At 39.3% G+C, this 21,280-nt stretch overlaps 2 protein-coding genes across 4 annotated transcripts in view; one reads left to right on the forward strand and one right to left on the reverse strand.

The window, feature by feature from the left end:
• SDHD (succinate dehydrogenase complex subunit D) overlaps window positions 1–21,280 on the reverse strand; it is a 112,764-nt gene that overhangs the window by 49,077 nt on the left and 42,407 nt on the right. The gene's annotated exons all lie outside the window — the stretch shown is intronic.
• On the forward strand, window positions 348–19,872 carry IL18 (interleukin 18). Of its 3 annotated transcripts, none has more exons than XM_008690071.2 (6): window positions 348–520; window positions 9,191–9,295; window positions 10,101–10,112; window positions 14,455–14,589; window positions 15,371–15,504; window positions 19,628–19,872. In XM_008690071.2, exons 2-6 carry the CDS (start codon window positions 9,220–9,222, stop codon window positions 19,847–19,849), a joined length of 579 nt encoding a protein of 192 aa, XP_008688293.1. In that variant the 5' UTR covers window positions 348–520; window positions 9,191–9,219; the 3' UTR covers window positions 19,850–19,872. The 3 variants fall into 3 exon arrangements, 2 of the variants coding, with proteins under 2 accessions (XP_008688293.1, XP_008688292.1); XM_008690070.2 differs by having other exon boundaries at window positions 349–520; window positions 9,212–9,295; XR_005835078.1 differs by lacking the exon at window positions 348–520 and adding an exon at window positions 15,698–15,865 and having other exon boundaries at window positions 19,628–19,681.

A 21,280-nucleotide genomic window follows, 5' to 3' on the forward strand; every position in this document is an offset into this window, starting at 1 on the left:
AAATAAGTAAGTCTAAAAAAGAAAAAATCTTTAAAAATGGGGAGGGGAGCTTGGAAGTACAGTACTTCTGAAAGAGACACAAGCTTTGGAAGGGCCAGAACTCCAACTTTTACAGAAGAAATTATTTCATTAAAATACTCATTTTATATTGAAAGAAGTACCCATACTCTCTGACATTACTTCAAGTTCTATTGCCCTAGGAAAGAGCCCACATTTGAAGGCGGGTTCAAGGCGTGCCAGAACAGTCTCTTCCCTCCACCTTCTTCCTCCTTTCTCCCAATCGCTTGGTCTCCTCCCCCAGAGGCTTGGTCTCCTCCCCCAGAGGCTTGGTCTCCTCCCCCAGATGGCTATTAGAACTGACGGCCTGCTCGCTCTGTTTTCCAATGCTTTCTGCATTCCTAGCTGCCGGCTTCAGCGGCTGAAGGGACTGCCACCTTTTCCCATCTACACAGCCTGAGGAAAAGAAAGGGACCTCAAACTTTCCAGATCCCTTCCTCTCATAGGAAACTATCGAGCACAGGTAAGAAATATTCCCTGTTATTTGGAAATGAGGTATAGTTTAGAAGTGAGTAAGCTAGAAAAACGTTTGAGAGCAATTTCAGTCTTCTGACACCACTATGATGGGCAGGCAGTAACAATGTATAGGGAACATAGCAAAGTAAGAGTGGAAACTTTTTCTCTTTTAACCAACATTGGAGTGTATCACTTTTGAACAAATGTTCTCAAACTCTTTGGTCTTGTGGCCTCTTTCCATTCCTAAAAATTACTGAATACCCTGAAAAAGTTTTGTTTCTCTAGGTTACTTACTGTATTGCTGTCATTTACTGTATTAGAAATTAAAACTGAGAAATTTTTTAAATAGTGACCTTTTAATGTATTTTAAAGTAACAGCACATTATGGGTTAGCATAAATAGCATTTTTAATTATAGATAACTACATATTTTTAAAAATCTACTCTGAAGAGTGACATTGTTTCTCATTTTTTATGAATCTCTTTAATATCTGGCTTAATAGAAGACAGCTGCATTTCTACCTGCTTCTGCATTCCATCTACGCAATATCACACAGAATGTAGCCTCTGGTAAAGTGCACTGTACACTCGTGAGAGAATGAGGATGAAAAAGACAAATTATATCTTGGAATTACTATGAAAATAGCTTTGACCTCATGAGCCCCTTGAGAATCGCTGCTTTAAAACAATAACGTAGGGGCGCCTGGGTAGTTAAGTGTCTGCCTTCGGCTCAGGTCATGATCTCAGGGTTCTGGGATCCAGTCCCACATCAGGCTGCCTGCTCAGTTGTGGGGGGGGCTCCCTGCTCAACTGGGAGTCTGCTTTTCCATCTCCCTCTGCCCCTTCCCCTTGCTCGTGTTCTCTCTCAAATAAATAAATAAAATCATAAAATAAAACGATAAAATAAGTAAGCTCCTCTTCAAAGGGAGTCTCCACTCTGAATCATGATTCTAAAAGCAAACAAAAATTTTGCCTAAGATTGATAGTCTTGATGGAATCTGCATCAACACCCTTAGCTGGGCTACAATTGTACAAAATTATAGCATTCCCCAGGAGAATTTTATTTCATAAGAAGGAAAGAGCTGAATAAATATCTCTATTTTGGAGTTGAATAACCAAAATTAGGACACCCTTAAACTCCTCTTCTCTTTTTGCCTATATCCAGCTATTTCAAGTTCTATTAAATCTTCCTCCACAATATCTTTTTTTTTTTTTTAAGATTTTTTATTTATTTATGTGACAGAGAGACAGCCAGCGAGAGAGGGAACACAAGCAGGGGGAGTGGGAGAGGAAGAAGCAGGCTCATAGCGGAGGAGCCCGATGTGGGACTCGATCCCGGCACGCCGGGATCACGCCCTGAGCCGAAGGCAGACGCTTTAACGACTGCGCTACCCAGGCGCCCCCACAATATCTTTTTTAATCTGGCTTGTTCATAATATCCCTACATGAGTATTATGAATTCTTATGTGAATTCCTAAATGAATTCTTACAGTAGTGTCATAGCCTGTCTCTATCTTTTTCATAATGCACTTGCCCGCTCAGTAATCTGCATTCCTATTGCCTGCGAGATTAAATTCACATTCTTCAGGGGTGCCTGGCTAGCTCAGTCAGAAGAGCGTGCAACTCTTGATCTGGGGGTTGTGAGTTTGAGCCCCACACTGGGTATAGCACTTTCTAAGGAAAGTAATAAACTTTAAGTAAATAGGTAGATAGATAGATAGATAGATAGATAGATAAAGTCACATTCTTCTAGTGACTTCCAAAGCCCTCTCTAACCCCACCCTACCTTGAGTTCACTGCAGGACAGCAGGATTGTTCCACTACAGTCCAAAAAATGGCTCCATTCAGTCCACCCTCCAACGCAACATTGTTTTAATGGTTACATAAATGTTCTTCCATCTCCTTTTCCATCCATTCAAATCTTAAGCATTCTTTAAGGTTAAATTAAATTCTCCTTTTCACACGAGGCCATTCCAACTACATCAGTTGCATTTTGGCTGTTTCTTTTGAGTCTGTATTTAGCCAGTGATTACATATACACCTTTTATCATTAACTACTTAAATTTTGGCTAGGTCTTCTTCAATCCCAACTCTGCCACACGCACATGCATATATTCATAAAATGGCAACTTTTTTTTCTTTTTTTTTTTCTTTTAACATTTTCAAGAACAAAATGATTTCTAGACCTGAATAGTTAGGTTCTGATCTTGCTGCTATCAAGATGACTAACTATGGGAGTGCCTGGGTGGTTCAGTTGGTTAAGCGTCTGCCTTCCACACAGGTCATGATGCTGGAGTCCTGCAATAGAGCCTCGCATTGGGCTCCTCGCTCAGCAGAAAGTCTGCTTCTCCCTCTGCCCCTCACCCCGCTCATGCTCTCTCTCTCTCTCAAAATAAATAAATAAAACCTTTAAAAAAAAAAAGATGACTACATACCTGATTTTAGGGAATTAGGTAATATGCTTCCTCATTTCATCCAATGCCTGTGCCACAGAATTGTAATTCCACAGCAAGGATAAACACGATTGTTTTTTAAAATTCAAGATGCTTTTACTTTCAATCTAATTATATGTTTTAAACTCCTTTGGCTTAACAATGCTGGCTATATAATAAATGTTCAATCAATACATGTTGTGTTAGAATTACGAGGAAGTGGTTATGAGGATATTTGCCACATATAAATGGTTCTCTCCTTGCAGCTTGACCTAGAATCTAGAATTACAGAATGCTGGAGCTGGTTAAGACCTAAAAAATTAACCGTTCAACTTCCTCTTTGTTCAAATAGGGAAACTAAGACCCTCAAAATTAAGTGACTAGCCCCAGGCAAGACTGCAAAGCATGTGACCTAATTTCCACCTTGAGTTTCTACCATTCAGTAGCCTTTGGCTAGTTTTCAAGTCTTGTATAACTGAACCTGTTTTTGTTTCAAAGAACCAATTGCCACTGCATATTCCCGGGAGGATGGTTCCAAGGCGGTTTGTAACTTTTAAAGAAGAAAAACTCAATTATCTGAGAATTTTAGATGAAATATTCAAAGCATCTTTATCTAATGGGAACTGTAATTTTCATAGACTAGAGTTAAGAAAGCAAAGGAACACGGATGACAAAGCAAAAGAGGAAAATGGAGGGGAGGAGTGAATAGAGGCATAACACTTGTAATCGTAGATGTATTGAGATCTAACAAAAAGAGTGGTAAGAAAATAAACACTTACATGAAATAAAAAAGAAACCACTAGAGAAAAAAAAAAGAAAAAGAAAGAGGGAGAATATTGGAGAAGTTACTCTATTTTTTTAAAATATATTTCAGGGGTGCCTGGGTGGCTTGGTAGGTTAAGCATCTGACTCTTCCTTTTGGCTCAGGTCATGATCTCAGGGTTTTGAGATCCAGCTCCACATAGGGTTCTGCGCTCAGCATGGGGTCTGCTTGGGATTCTCTCCCTTTCCCTCTTCCTCTTCTCTGCCCCTCTCCGTGCACTCTCTCTCCCTCTCGCTCTCAAATAAATAAAATCTTAAAAAAATATATGTTTCGGATTTTCCTCATTTTCCTTCTCCTTCTCATTGGCTTTCAGATGGAGTGAAGGTTTTAAGACAGAAAAAACTCTACCAGTCCCTTTACGCACTGTTGTCATGGCAACACAGTTTATCATCACAAACATTTATTCATTTAAAATTTAGTGAGCTCCTGCTATATATAAGCTTCTTTCCAGGTATTGAAGAATCAAGAAAAAAGGAAAATTCATCTTAAAGAAACTCAGATGGAAGCTGGGCAGACCTCTATTTGTAATCAAAATAAGCCTATTCAGCATAGTAAGAGCTATTTGAGAAGCATAAACAGGGGTAGGTAGAGGGGGGCACTGAGGAGAGAAGGATTAGGTAGGAATGGAGGAGTCAGAGAGGCTTCCCTAAAGAAAGTGTTGAATGGGGACTTAAAAGATGAATAATGAAGGGTTTTGCAGGCAACAAAAGCAGGAAGTTACGGCCTGGCAGGAGAAATGACACTGGCAACAGTATGTTGCCCGGGAGAGTCTGGAAGCAAGAAAACCAAGTCAAGGAGTATCAAAATAGAAGATGCCGGAAGTGATGAGGGCTGGATTTAAAACAGTGTTGGTGGGCAGTCAGAATGGCTAAAATTAACAAATCAGGAAACAACAGATGTTGGCAAGGATGTGGAAAAAGGGGAACCCTCTTACACTGCTGGTGGGAATGCAAGCTGGTACAGTCATTCTGGACAACAGTATGGAGGTTCCTCAAAAAGTTAAAAATAGAGCTACCCTACAACCCAGCAATTGCACTACTGGGTATTTACCCCAAAGAAAGAAATGCAGTGATCCAAAAAGGCACCTGCACCCCAGTGTTCATAGCAGCAATGTCCACAATGGCCAAACTGTGGAAAGAGCCCAGATATCCATCAACAGATGAATGGATAAAGAAGATGTGGTTCATATATAAAGTGGAATATTATCAGGTCATCAGAAAAATGAAATCTTACCATTTGCAACTACATGGATGGAACTAAAGGGTATTATGCTAAGCAAAATAAGTCAATCAGAGAAAGACAATTATATGATTTCACTCATATGTGGAATTTAAGAAACAAAATAGCACAGGGGAAAGAAGGAAAAATAAGACAAAATCAGAGAGGGAGACAAACCATAAGAGACTTAACTATAGGAAACAAACTGGGGGGTGCTGGAGGAGAGGTGGGTGGGGGGACGGGGGAACTGGGTGATGGGCATTAAGGAGGGCACATGATGTAATGAGCACTGGGTGTTATATGCAACTAGATGAATCACTAAACTCTACCTCTGAAACTAATAATACACTATATGTTAATTAATTGAATTTAAATTTTAAAAAAAGAACTGGGTTACTCAGTACAATTAGTTAATTAATTTAAAAAAACAGTGCTGGTGGAGATAGAAGATACCAAATTCTACAGACATTTCTGAGTTATAATCTACAGTATTTATGAGGCAGTTTAGACAAAGAAGTCGAGGACTCCTGGGTTTCCGTTTGGGACAGGTTACTTGGGCATGTTTTGGAAAATAATTCATTAGTATATCCTGCAGTTTAACTGTGGGTCTGGAGCCAGAAACGGAAATTTGCAAGTTATATACCCCCCCGCCACGTAGTTACCACCCTCTCTCTACACTTTATAGCCAGACTCCCTAAAAGAATAGTTTGTATTTGCTGTCTTACCTTCCCCCTAACCCCGTCCTACCCCACCCCATTCTACTGTTGACCTTTCTCAGTGTGCCTCTGCTCCCTCCACATTCCCCACTCTTCTACTCCTTAACTGTCTAACTGCCAAATTCAATGAACAAGTTTGGGCTTGTGGGCTCTGCAGCTTCTGATCTCAAGCAGTTCTTTAAAGCTCCTTTCCCCCTCGCCTTCTGTGATACTTCTCTCTGAGATTTGCAAAACTGACGCATTTTCCACTCAAGCCTGTCATTCCCTTTTTTCTTAGTTATGTGAGGTAACCACTCAACAAACTGCCCAAGCCAGCAACGTTGAAGTCACCAGCAGTTCCTCCTTCTTCCATTTGATATACAACCAATCAGCTAAAAAATCCTGCTTTTAAACCTCCTTTTATCCTCACAGCCACTACCTTAGTTTACAGCTTCATCCACTGTTACCTTAACTGTTAAAATTGCTTCTGATGTTGTTTTCTGGCCTCTGTCCAGTCTGGCCCATGGAATCCATCCTCTACACTGATGCCAAGGCAAGCTTTTTAAAACATAAATTTGACCATGTCTTTCTCCTCCTGAAAGAAAGTCAGTATTTTTTTTTCCCAGAAAAACTGTTCAAACTCTTTAAGCAAGGCCTTTATAATCTGACTCTCCTTTGGGAGCTTTTGTCAAATTGAACTACATTGCGAGTTGCATTTTATGTGAATTGAGCTAGGCAGAATCAACTCATGTAATATAAAAATAATACTCTCACTTTACAGGAAAAATGAAAATATATGAAGTCCTCCAAATTAGTTTATCGAGAATGACATAATTTCAAAGCTGGTAGACTAAGTGAGTTGTGAACCATTTACACTCTTGCCACATTTAAGTGTCTCTTATACCTGACAGAATTAGCGACTTCCATGTCAGTATTATGAAAGCTGGGCTATTCTTTAGATATCTCAGAAGTTCTTGAGATGTACAGCTTATTGTGATGCTATTTATTAAATGTTCACTACTCTCATAATTTTAAATATTTTTATATCTGATAGTAATGCTATCAAAGTGCTGAGGGGTATTATTACTGCTTGTGCTGAAAAGCACCTCCAAGTAAGTGAGTTGGAAAAACAGTCAGATGCAAGAAAACAATGGTAAAAAGGCCAAAGTACCACCATGATAGAATGTATGGAGAGAGCACAATGCAAAGCATTATTTATAATGCTGAGAAAGTTGAAACAAAGAAAGAAAGTAAGAATACACTTTGGTTGGTGTAGATTTATGTACTCCAAGGATCTTTCTTTACACACTTTTCTATCTATTCCCAAGGAAAAGTTAATCTTGAATTTTGTGACATCTTCAGAAATGCTTTCTTCCTGTAAAATGGGGCTGCATTTGCATTAACTACAGTAATAGGCTCCAAACAAGCCATGTTCTCTCAGATTTCCCTGCTTCCTGGCTTTTGCTCACATCGGTCCCTCTTTGTGGAAGGGTCTTCCCCTGGCCTTGAAAATGCCTGTCTCTCTTACAAGCCAGCACAATTATCACTTCCTCCAAGAAGTCTTCCTCAACACTGCCAGGCAGACAGAGAGGATCTCGTAAATCCTACTCTTACAGCATTCATTATACTATTTTGTAATTGTTTATATATTTGTCTTTCACCAGTAATTGGAGGCTAGGTATTATGTTTTGTCAGCTTTCTAGCTCCATTACTGACACACAGTGCATGCTCAATAATTAACTGATGAATGATTTCAAATATTGTGCAATATTCTTATTTTTAAGGCAACGGTGTCCTCTAAATCCATTCACTCATTGACTAAATACTCACTGTAGTAAACATAAGTAATTTTATCCAATTCCCGCACATACTACTTAGTACTTTTCAGGTAACTTATTTGCCAAAAATATGAGTGCATTACATAATATTAAAGTTTGTAGAGAAAACCACCCTAGCCATTCTTTCATATGCTTGTATATTATATATCTGTATAAATTTTATAACTATCTCCATTTGTATGTGTATAAGGAACTGAACCTAGATTAAACTGTTAAATAGCCACCAACTGACCAGTGTCTTGGGTTAACTTAATTTGGATTAAGTTTTTTAACTGAGTTTTAATTTCCTGCTTCCTCTACCATATATATCTGGCCTCAGCAGACTATGCCAGAAAAGTATTCGAGTCAGTTCACTACCTAGGAGCTTCGACTTAAATACCCCTATGTATACCAATAACAACTGACCCAAGCACCTGCCTTAGAGACCCAACCATAACTACCCTCAGGAACCCAAAGTACTGCTGACCTCTGGAGTAGAGCCTCATTTCTGTGTCATGGACCCTCATGGACAATCTGGTGAAGTTTATGGACCCCTTCTCAAAATAATGTTTTTACAAGTATAACATTAAATACTTAAGATTATAAAGGAAATCTATTATATCAAAATGGGGTTATCAAAAAAATTAACAAATTTTGATATAATATATATGTGCTTCTTTACTAACACATAAATCACAAAATCTACTGGTAGGACCAGCAACTTCAGTATATTTCAAAGTAGTAAGGAGTTTAAACCCTATTTTAAGATCTCAAGGTATTTTAACACAATAGGAAATATGTATTTCTATTAGTGACATTACAGGTACCACTAATAATACGTTTGTTTCCTACACCATAATGGAAGGAAATGCTAAATTTCAGTTAGAAGTTGGTGAAAATAAAGATGTAATTTTTTTTACCACCCAAGTTCACAAATTTCCCAGACAGAGAATCCCTGCTTCATAGACAAAGGTCTGGAACGATAAACACTATGTTGGAGTGGCGTGGAGTAGGGTGGGGCAGAGGAGAAGAGCAAAAAGAAGTTTTAACATTTTCAAATTCTATATTATTTGTTGTTGTTTACAGGAACACTGTATATGTATGTAGTACTTGTGTAAAAAGCATATTATAACCCAAACTCCAGATCTAAAGCTACTACTGCGTAGGGAGAAAGACGGCCACCAGATGCCAAGCCCCTCAGCCTCCTCCCACCACCACCCCCACTACCCTGCCCTCACTACCAGGAGGAAACACCATTTTTATCATTGTCGCACCTTTAGCACTTTGACAATGAAGTCACAAACCTTCAGTTTCCCATGCACATGAACCCACTGGTTGAAAGACAGAGATAGAGCCAATCCGCAGTTAAATGACAGGCATCCTTTACTCACGTTGATAATATATTTCCCCCAAGATACTAGGACAATATTTCAGTTCAGTAGTGGACCACTTATCCACCCTTTATAACTCTGTTTTATGAGAAGATGCTTTCTAGATTCCAAATATCTGATGGTTTGCAAGAGAACATCTGAACATGTGTATTCATAAGCTGAAGACCCAAGCATTTATTACATGTCCAAAGTGTTCATCGGCATACTGGGTGGTACACTGACTTCTGAATTTGGAGTAGTACAAGGCAGTAAGTAGTAAAAGATTCTTTTTGTGTAAATGGAAAACCACTGTCTTTTCACAGATGATGCTTTGCTTTTATTAGGAATAAAGATGGCTGCTAACACAGAAGACAATTGCATCAACTTTGTGGAAATGAAACTTATTGACAACACACTTTACTTTATAGGTAAGCCTAAAGCAATAGGCCAAATAAGGGTTCAGATAAATGTACGCAGCTAGAGAAGATGTTGTGAGGTGAACTATTAAGTTCCTCTTTTTTGTCACCAAATTCCATTGTAATACTAGTGACCCTCTTCTCTGGAAAAAAACAAATATTGGGCCTCTAGAAATTAACCATAATATGTCCAACATCCTAGCAACTCGTCCCACCACATGTCCTGACACTTTAGTTAACAGTAGCCAACTCATAAGGTGGCTTCAGGTACACATCATGAAAATCCCACAAAATTGGGTACATTCGGGGACAAAACAAATTGGCAAATTACAGAAGAAATACCTTACATCTAGGATTCTGTGAGTGAGTTATACCATTTTAGGTAAATATATTTGACAAATTAAAACACATTCTAATGATTCATCTTTGATGAACAGTTTGGCTTCACTTGAAAGGCTGGCTTCATTTGAAAGCTTCTTTGAAAGTTCCTAGGTGACTTTCCATTTAAACAACAAACTTAAGAGTGGATCTATCACTTTATAAAATTTCCTTTTAACTGAAAATTTGAATTTATAAACCCTGGATATAAGTTCTATATCTAACATACCTGAGAACACGGTAAGTCTAAAGAGCTTCATATTATGGGACCTTTGGGATGAGTATATAATATTTCTGATGGAGGCCCACAAAGGCCATCAAAGATAAGATAGTTAAATATTGGGGAGTAACAGAAGAGTAATGAAATGGTAGGGTAAAAGATATTCTGAATTGAAATATAGAATTTAACATATTTTGTTTCTCTTTTTTCCCCTTTTAGCTGAAAATGATGGTAAAGTATAAATTTATTTCCCTTTCTTTGTAAAATAAGCAACTACTTTAGCAAGTATCTCTCAGACACAGCCATATCACCACTCTCAGCTGAGAGAAACTGGTACCAGTATATTTGAGAAGCAAATCTTCCCACAAAGGAATGTGGACTCCATAGCATATCCTTGGAATAAAGATGACCGTAAGGGATACAAAGAAGAACCTCTAGCAAAATATGCTTCTCTCTACACCTTAGGAAATTCTCTAGCTCTTAGAATCTGCAAAGTAGACACTGCCTGTTACACAGATCCTGCGATTAGCAGGAAGTTATGAATTCTCTGGAAGAAAAGGTGATTGAAGCATGAGAATTGTCCAAAGTCAAGAAAATCTTCCTTCTTCAACCCTCTCTCTCAGAAATGTTTTGGGAAGGAGCGGGGGAGGCTCCCAGGGGGCAGAGAATTCTGCTAATAGAGGAGATGGGGAAGGGTAGAGCAAGCAGAACTATGAGGCTGAATCACTGAGTCTTACTAAGAGGAAAATGCACCCAGTACTTGTCCTTCCGGCATTCAGGTAGGATCATGCCCATGTGTGGCCTGTGATCCTCTAACAGACCCCCAGATTATTAAAGGCCATTAGTTTCTCATACTTCTCCTTAAAAATAGCATTTTCCCCATTCTTAAGGTAATCTTTACTGGACTAAAAATAGAAGATAGCAACTTTTTTGAAAAAATACTATTTTTTCACATTTCTTTTTCCCCCTAGCTTTATTGAGATATAATTGACATGTGTCTTTAAGATTGCCTTACTCTCCATTTATTTAATTCAATAAATATTGGCATCTGTATCTCAGGCACTGTGTTAATCAGTAGGATACAATGGTGAACAAAACATGGTTCCTACAGGAAGAAGCAGGCACATCAGGAAGGCAACTGTAATATGGTATGTCCAGTGTTACAGTGGCATAGGATGCTATGGGAACGCATAGAAGGGGCACCTAATTCAGTCCAGTAGATTCTGGGAGGGCACTTTGAAGGAGGGATAGATTTGAAGAGTGAATAGGAGTTAGTCAAGAGAAAGTATTCTAGGCAGGGAGAAGACCATATGCAAAGGCCAAGATATGAAAGAAAGCATGGCACCTATGAGGAATGAAAAGTAACTCAGAATGGGAGTAGGAGAATGGTGAGAGAAGAATGATAAATAGGGTGCAGATAAAGAAGGTTCTTTTATTCCAAGATAGGGAATTTGGACCTTATCTTTGGGATAATGGGGACTCATTAAGCACAATATATATGATCTGGAATACAGAGTAACTTGCTGTAACAAAGAGATCCAAAAATATAGTAACGGAATAAGATAGAAAATGCATCTGTCAAATACAAGTCCAAGTAGGTAGTTCAGGATAGTATGGCTAGATACTGCCTGGTGATGATGGGATCTCAAGTTTCTTCACTCTTGTTATTCCAGCATCCCTAAGCTGATGAACTCATTCACGTACTTGAAAAGCATTACCATACTTCCTGGGTCCACATTCCCAGCTAGCAAGAAAGGGTTCAAAGTAAGAGGAAGACGGCCCCATTCCTTTTAAAGGCTCTACTTGGAAGTCATACACATCAACTGCACTTATATTCCATCCATTAGAATTTAGTCATGTGGCCACACCAACTTCAAGGAAATCTGAAAATAGGATCTTTATTCTGGGTGGTTATGTGGCTTATTAAAATTCAGAGATAACATGATCATCTCTCTGAATTTTAACTTCAATTAAAATTGAATTATAATTGCTTCTGGCTTCAGTATAAAGAATTGATATGTGGGGGCGCCTGGGTGGCACAGCGGTTAAGCGTCTGCCTTCGGCTCAGGGCGTGATCCCGGCGTTATGGGATCGAGCCCCACGTCAGGCTCCTCCGCTATGAGCCTGCTTCTTCCTCTCCCACTCCCCCTGCTTGTGTTCCCTCTCTCGCTGGCTGTCTCTGTCTCTGTCAAATAAATAAATAAAATCTTTAAAAAAAAAAAAAAAAAAAGAATTGATATGTGGACAAAAAAAGGGGGATGCCAATTAAGAGGCTCTTATTGCAGTCCCTGTAAGAAATGACGGTGACATGAATTAAGGTAGGCACAGTGGGTGCCAATGAAGAGCTATGGAGGGATTTTAGAAATACTTGAAAGAATCAACAGGACATGATTGGGGCTGGATTTAGAAGGAGATGGAGAGAAAGACAGAAGACAAGATGGCTACATTTTTTCTCTTAGACAATTTGTACCATTCCATTGAATAGGAAACACAAGAGGAAGAGCAGGGTAAAGAGGTATGCAGAGCAAAGAGGAAGACAGAAATTTAGTTTTGGATCTTATCTGTGGGAATGCCCAGTTGACCCTTGGACGTATAGTTCTGAGCTCAAGATGAAAATTTGGACTGGTTATATTGATGTAGGAGGCTTATGATTAGAAATGGCATCGGAAGCTATAGGAATAAAAAGACAAATCAGAGGAAACGTGAAGAGTGAGAAAGTAAAGGCCAAGGACTAAACTCTGAGGAAATAACTACATTTAAAGGATGTAGTAGAAAAAGAAACTAATAAAGAACAGAGCAGAGTAACCAAAGCGGAAGGAGAAAAACCAAGACAATAACACAGAATCTCAGGAGGGCCTTTCAAGCTGGAGGTAATAGGCACCCTGTTGGATTTTGCAGCCTTGAAAACCAAAGGCTGGAAAATCTTTATTACATTTAGCAACAGAGAATTTGGTGACCTCAGTGACAGCAGTTTGATGGAGAAATGGAGGCAGAGCAGCACGTGGGTGGCCCAGTCGGTTAAGTGTCTTCCTTCGGCTCAGGTCATAATCCCAGGGTCCTGGGATGGAGCCCTGCATCGGGCTCCCTGCTCAGCCGGGAGTCTACCTCTCCCTCTCCATCTTACTCTCCCCCAGCTCATGCTCTCTCTCGCTCTCTCTCAGATAAATAAATAAAATCTTAAAAAAAAAAAAAGAAAAAGAAAAAGAAAAAGAAATGGAGGCAGAGGCAGACTGCAGTTACTAGAAGAGTGAATGGTAAGAAAGTGATGCGGACAATTCTTGCCAGAAGCATGGCTATTAGAAGGAAGAGAGAAACAAGGCCAGCGACAGAGTGGAATATGGTTGACAGAGAAATTTTAAATCTCAAAGTGAAAAAAGCTTTATGTTTTTCTTATTATAAAAATAATATGCTTATTATAAACAATTTTAGTCAATGAAGCTAAGAACAATAAGAAAAAGAAAAACATGAAAATAACCCAGAAATAATCATTGCTATCATTTTGGTGCAATATTCCTATACATCTTTCAGTATATGTTATACTATACCTAAGCTTCTTTATCTAGTTTAAATACACATGCACATCGTTCCATGGCAATGGATAATTATAGTTATATTCAATTTGTGATCTTCTGTGGTAAGGACATACCAAAATGTTTTTGATCAATCCCCAATTGATGGCATTTAAATTGTTTCCAGTTTGTTGCTATTATTAACAATGCTCCTATAAGCATTTGTGTAGTGAAATATTTACACATTTGTCTGATTGTTTCTTCAGAATAAGATCCAGGAAGTCGAATGGCTGGGTCGATAGAAGAGAGGGGATGATTGGTAAATCAAGGCTTTGGTAGAAGATGCATACAGGGCACAGACGGGGTTAGCCCTGGACACCAGAAGGGGCACCTTTTCCACACTTCCCCTTGGGACAAGACGGGTAGAGGAAATAACTAGTGGTGCCACGGTTACACTTGTAAGTGGAGTGGCAGGAAATCATCTGCTGAAAGCGAAAGCAGAAGTGACGGTGTAGAGATCCTTAGGAGACAGGAGAACGTTTGGAATTGCAGCTCTGGACTACGGAAGAGTACTGAACTGTAACGGAAAGGAAGCATTGACAGTCGGTGAAATTCTGACGATGCCAGTTTGTACATGTGTGTGATTGTTCACCGGCAGCACTCAGCAGCCAGGCTTGGGGTTTTGTAGCAGGAGGACAAATAAATTCGGGATTTAAGACACTGGCAAAAGGGGAGATAAAATGATGAGCCGTGAGGTCCAGGCTGCATAGAGAAGAAAGGCAAGACAGGAAGAGGTTAGACAGGGAGAAAATTTAAGAGGCAGGAGGACTCTGAAGTAGAGAAAAAGCTTAAGAAAGTTAAAAGGATGGGAAATTGTGGTTCGAAAATAGGATATTTGAATATAAGACTATAGAGGTAGAGTAGTGCAACTTTGCCCTCGCTGGTTCTGTACCAGAAGATGATGATTAGTAGCTATTGAAAACTGAAATATATAGTATGCTATTTGTAAACTTAGAGGGAAAGAAAAAAACATATTTTTAAATGAAATTTAATGTGCATTGTAGACAGCCTGGAATCAGATTACTTTGGCAAGCTTGAACCTAAACTCTCAATCATACGAAATTTGAACGACCAAGTTCTCTTCGTTAACCAGGGAAATCAACCCGTGTTTGAGGATATGCCTGATTCTGACTGTACAGGTATTTTTTTTTAATATAGATTTGTAACATAAAAGTGACAAGCTACTTCTTCCCGTTCTATTTAACTACCTCTGTTTTTCTATGATAGACCTAATCCTCAGACGAAAAGTCCTAGGAGTAATAATTAAGAAACTTAATAGGGTATCCCACATTTTTTTAGCTGGGGTGAAAAACCTGATGCAGTGAAGACATTGCTGGGGTCATGCTGTGAGCCTACATGTGGGTCACCAATCCCTTCACCGTCATTGCATCAACTATATAGGATGTCTACATGGATCCTTATTACCTGCTGCTTAGAGCTGAAATTGCTGACGGCATTTTCAAAACTCATAATTAAAAATAAATACACAAGCATCTCAAGTAAGTCTTACACCAGAAGTTTAGAGTGCCTTACAGAGTGAATCCGTTTACTGTGCCGTCCAAGGTTTGAATTCCAAACATCGGAGTTGAGGCAGAGTTGAAACAGTGAATGTGCACTTCTGAAAAAAGACTAAGTTTTTACCTTAACAGATTTTTTTAAATGTTCTATTTAGCATTTAAAAGTTAAAAACAATCTTTTAATGAACTCAGAGTATCTGTAAAACACTCAAAAAGTTGCAGCATTTGTGTTATAATACAGACTGTGAATGTGTTAAAGACTGGCAGGGCGCCCGTTTCACTGGCTGAATCTCAGAGTAATGGTAATGGGTCTGTTAAGGGTTATCCTTAGGCTAATTTTCATAAATACTTATTTACAAAATTTCCTCTAATTAGTGTTCTCATTTATTAATGTTTGTTTCAGATAACGCACCCCATACTGTATTTATCATATATATGTATAAAGACAGCCTCACTAGAGGTCTGGCGGTAACCATCTCTGTGAAGTGTAAGAAAATATCTACTCTCTCCTGTAAGAACAAAACTATTTCCTTTAAGGTAAGACTGAGACTTAATTGGTTTTAGTCATATTTTTGTGAAAAATTTAAAAACCCAAATATCCTCAGCCCAAACTTTTATCCAGAACAAGAATGGCAAGAAGCAGAGAAGCCTTAGAATGGATAGTTACTAAAAATTGTCAGACTGTCTAACTTATTGCAATGACATCATGCTTTTTCTGAGCCTGCTCTAGGGAGGAAGGGTCACAAGACTTGTTTCCGAACCTGAGTCTTCTGAATAATCAACCTATAGATAAAGTAAGAATCTAGAGTACAGACGTGAATTATCATGTATATTGAAGAATGGCACGTGACTTTTCAGAATGAGTCCTGTCACACGGAATGAAGCTAACTGTCCTTCTGTAAGCCTTCTACTTTGTAAATTATGATGATATTTAAATCCTTAATTATTTTGTTCCTGCTTCTTAGCCTAAGTCTTGGCTATATCCTTCAGCTTTCAATTGATAATATGTTATTTTCTTATTTACTTTTTAAGTAAATAAATAAATTTTAATATGGGGCTTGAACTCACAACCCTGAGATCAAGAGTCAGACGCTGAAACAACTGAGCAACCCGGGAGCCCCATTTATGTATGTTATCTTTAATGTTAATCTAATTGAACAAAATCAACAAGATCAGGTGTAAAAGCGATGGGTATCATGTATCCCAGGGCCAGGTATAAATAATCTCTGGCCACTGCTTTTTTTCTTTTTTCTCCATTATTTTTCTTTATTTTCTCCATTATTATCAGATAAACAACCATTAACTATAGCTACAGACTAGACCCAGAAAACTTTCCTCCCACTGAGAACAGTCAGGGGATGTTCATAAGTTGACAAGTGTTTCAAAGGTGAATCCCGTGGTGTGAAAGACCTGCTAAGCGGAGATTTGCCAATAAAGAACTGCTCCATGATCACCCAGTGCCTACCGAAAGTTAGTTATGACCTTAGCGGACGTGCCAAGGGGCAACGTGGAAAGGAAGAAAAAGCCACTTTAAAATATAATCCGGGGCACCCGGGTGGCACAGTTGGTTAAGCATACAATTCTTGATTTCAGCTCAGGTCACGATCTCAGGGACAAGATCCAGCCACACCTTGGGCTCGGTGCTGAGTGTGAAGCCTGGTTAAGAGTCCCTGTCTCCCTCTCTTTCTCTCAAATTAATTAATTAATTAAAAATATATGATCCAAGTAAGACTACTGTGTATGCAACAAATACCTCCAAACAAATCCCTTAGCCATCCCCTTCCAGCCAGGGTGGCACCCCTTCAGGTGGCAATTTGGAGCCCACACTTTGACCAACAGGTGGGAAGCTTAGGCATCCTAATGGCTTTCTAGGTCTGGGGGCAGACAAATGGGCTGGAGAGGATTAAGCATGTTGTTATTTAGCAACAAAATCAGAAGGAAAGGAGGAACATGACTAAGCTCAAACCTTATGGGGTAGAGGAAAACTAATTCAGTAGCAGAGGCAGATTCAGAAACGTATAAGCCTGACCTGTGGACTCTTGTTGAGAGAGACTGGGGAGAAACAAACTGAGGGCTACAGAGGGGAAGGGGGTGGGGGAATGGGATAGGCCGGTGATGGGTAGTAAGGAGGGCACATATTGCATGGTGCACTGGGTGTTATACACAACTAATGAATCATCGAGCCTTACATTGAAAACCGGGGATGTACTGTATGGTGACTAACATAATATAATAAAAAATCATTATTAAAAAAAAAAAAAAGAAGATGGAAATAATGCTTGGCATAGAGTAGGAACTAGGCAAATCCAGGTGCAGGGGAGCCTGAAGCCTCTACAATTTGGGCAGCCCTTTTAAAGAAAAAGAATATAAAATCACCAAAGGCATAAGCTTTATTTAGAATAAGAAGGGGCCTTAGGAAGACAAGTGAGGGGCTCCGACATTTAAGCTTCATTAACTTCATAACAAATGTGCTTCTGGAAGGACTCAGTCAATATTTAGTGGGGGGCGGAGGGAAGGAGGGGGTTAAGACCCATTTTAGCTCATGCTCTTTAATCTCTTTTCTACCCATTAATAAGGATCTTAGCAGTGATTATAAATATAGACCAAATTCTAGATAGTAAGACACAACTGGCTGCCATTATGTGCTTGCCTTTCTGGGTTGGTTACTAGCTATAAAGTCCTAGTGCTTCCGGTTACCCCTGTTTTCCTTTGGGCAAGAACCCAAACTTAGTCAGTGTCTGTTTCTTGTATATACATTCAGACATGGTCAGGATTCTCTCAGACTTACTAGTGCACTTGGGAGAGGAGCAAACCAACAGATGTTAGGTCAAGTTACCTTCCCCTGGGTTCAGATTCGACCCCTCCTGATGTAAAGAATACCTTAGGCCCTTGGAGCACTCAAGTCTCACCAGGTAAGGCTTTCCAAGTTGAGGGTTCCCCAAAGTCATTGGGATCGTTTCCACATCCATTTGTTGTGACCTTCCCTATGAGGGCTGTGAATAGTCAACACTAAAGCCAAGGAGAGCTACTGCCCCAAGACTTCCATGCCTCTGTTCTGAAATAGGACACTGAACTAGTTCAAGATCACCTATTCTACCTTTCCACACCTCCACCTTCACTATAACTTTCTATACTAGGTTCGATCTAAAAGGTTTATCCCTCTCTGGTATTTCTAGAGCTTTTGAAGTTTTAGCTAAGGATGATTTTATCACTTATACATTAGACTTTAGCTTAGTCCCAGAGTGGCTCCCCAGCTTGGGATCTCCCTAAATTCTGGTATATCGTAGACAGCTGCAGAAATATGACCTGGGGTGAACTAGTTTATACTGTCATCAGTTCAGGACTCTCGCTTGTTGATAAAGGACAAAGGTCAAGAGTTAGAACTATAGGGGCGCCTGGGTGGCTCAGTGGTTAAGCCTCTGCCTTCGGCTCGGGGTGTGATCCCAGCGTTCTGGGGTCGAGCCCCACATCGGGTTCCTCCGCTGGGAGCCTGCTTCTTCCTCTCCCACTCCCCCTGCTTGTGTTCCCTCTCTCGCTGGCTGTCTCTCTGTCAAATAAATAAATAAAATCTTTTTTTAAAAAAAGAGGTAGAACTGCAAATTCCACAACTGATTGAGAAGTTTGGAGGTACCCCCCCCCCCAGATTCTTTCAGGCATCTTGGGAGGATGCTGGAATGCTATTTTGGGTCTGGAGGTCTCTCCATCAGTCCTTAGACAGGATCATGGTAATCTTTGCTACCAGGGGGTCAAAGTTAAGCTAAAAATGTCTGCTGGCTCTGGGATTAACATGGAAAGAACCTTGGGGGTCCTTACATTTTCTAGTCCATCCTGAAAAGTAGGTATGATGCGATAATAGGAAAAATGTAGGCAGTACTGTTAGTTGGGTGACTAGCAGGATTATAGTTTCAAGTGATCTAGCTATCCATGAGAAACCCTATGCTGTGGCTGAAGGATATAGGAATCAGCATTTGGTTTAGGGCAGAGCCCAGCCAAATTCAGCATAGAAATTCAGGACTACTACGGGACTAGAGTGCTTGGCAGAGAAAAAGCCAATAAGCTAAGGCTAAGTCTAAGCCAACAAGCAGGGCTACACTGGAACCCAGGACGTAGCCTTAGTACAAGCAGTGGGTCTATTTACAGCACATTTCAGTCCCAGGCTCCACTGAAGGAAGGAAGAAGCTGAGATGCCTGCCACTTTCAGCCTCTCTCACATTTGGCTCAGAAACAAGAGCTAGCCTATGCCTATGGGAGGAAGTCATCAATGTCTTTACCTGTGAATGGTTGAAGAAGACAGGAACTGACTTTAGCACAAACAGGTGGTCTGTGATAGAACTCTACTTTGTCTTGACCAGATATAGACTCCACTCAGGGAAGAGGAGAAGAGGAAGCTATCTGGTGGATAAATTGGAAGAAACTACAGGCCTAAACCTGAATGTGCATTCAGTGGTGGGAAAAGCCAGAGTAAACAGGGAGAATAGATTAGGAATTAAGAGGGAGAGGAGATCAGTATTCTTATATTGAAAGGTTTGTTTGTTTGTTTAACTCTTGAGAATAAAAACTTCTTTAGCTCTGTGCAGTAATATACTTCAAAATAAACCACACATATTCAAAATATTCATGTCCTTAAAAAATTTAATAATATATATTTTTTTCTCTATAGGAAATGTGTCCTCCCAATAGTATCAATGATGAAGGAAATGACATCATATTCTTTCAGAGAAGTGTTCCAGGACATGACGATAAGATACAATTTGAGTCTTCATTGTACCAAGGATACTTTCTAGCTTGTCAAAAAGAGAAAGATCTTTTCAAACTCACTTTGAAAAAAAAGGATGAAAGTGGGGATAAGTCCATTATGTTCACTGTTCAAAACAAAAGCTAGATATTAAAATTGCACAGTTTGAATTTTCCGAGTTTTTGTCTTTCAGAAAGGTTGTAAGACTTTGAGCCTATAAATGTAGTAATGAAATAAAATGAACAATGGTCTCAAGAGATACCATTAAGAAATGAATAATGGGCACCTGGGTAGCTCAGTCGGTTGAGTGCCCAACTCTTGATTTTGGCTCAGGTCATGATCTCACAATTGTGGGATCAAGCCCTGCCTTCATCTGGCTCCACACACAGCATGGGGTCTGCTTGAGATTCTTTCTCTCCCTCTGCCTCTGCCCCTCCCCCTGCTCACATTCTCTCTCTCTCTCCCCCAAATAAATAAAATCTTTAAAAAAATGAATAAAAAGATTTCACAAAATTGAGTTGACTCCTCCTTATCCAGGTTAATAAAATATTTGTATAACATTAAAAGAATGCGTAGTTTCAAAACACTTTCTACATTGTTAGTTGCAACATAGATTATATTCAATAGAAGTGCTTTCAATCTTTTGGGTTACTGATCCTAATGATAAAAGATACTGATAGCTGAACTTTCTGATTTTTTAAGAATATCATTAAAACCAAAAAGATTTTGTAGAGATCACTTCATTTGACTAATTTCTGCATTTCTTCCAAAGTCAGATTGATCCTGAATCCAGCAACGCATACAAAGGATTATACACTCTGATCAAGTGGCATTCAACCCAGGAATGTAAAGATCATTTAATATTATAAAATGAACTAATGTAATATAACATATTAATAGAATAAAGGAGGGGCACCTGGGTGGCTCAGTCAGTTAAATATCTGCCTTCAGCTCAGGTCATGATCCCAGGGTCCTGGGATTGAGCCCCACACTGGGCTCCCTGCTCAGCGAGGAGCCTGCTTCTCCCTCTCTGACACTTCCCCTGCTTGTGTTCTCTCTCTCTCATTCTGTCAAATGAATAAATAAAATATTTTTTAAAAATAGAATAAAGCATAAAAACCACACAATCATCTCAATAGATGCAGAAAAAGCATTTGACAAAATCCAATTCATAATAAAAATTCTCAATTAACTTGAAAGAGCAGATAACTTCTTCAATGTGATAAAGGACATCTATGAGGGATGCCTACTTGGTTAAGTGTCTGCCTTTGGCTCAGGTCATGATCCCAGGACCCTGGAATCAAGCCCCATGTTAGGTTCCCTGATCTGGAGGGAGCCTGCTTCTCCCTCTTCCCCCTGCTCATGCTCTCTCTCACTCTCTCAAATAAATAAATAAAATCTTTTTTTAAAAAAGGACATCTATGAAAAACCTACAGCTGACATCATACTCTTTTTTAATTTATTTTTTAAATTCCTACATAATTAACATAGTGTTATATTAGTTTCAGGTGTACAATATAGTGATTCAACAATTCCATATATTACTCAGTACTCTTCACAACAAGCGTATTCTTATCC

The sequence above is a fragment of the Ursus maritimus genome, unplaced genomic scaffold (assembly GCF_017311325.1).
Source record: "Ursus maritimus isolate PB19 unplaced genomic scaffold, ASM1731132v1 scaffold_16, whole genome shotgun sequence".
Taxonomy (NCBI): Eukaryota; Metazoa; Chordata; class Mammalia; order Carnivora; family Ursidae; genus Ursus; species Ursus maritimus.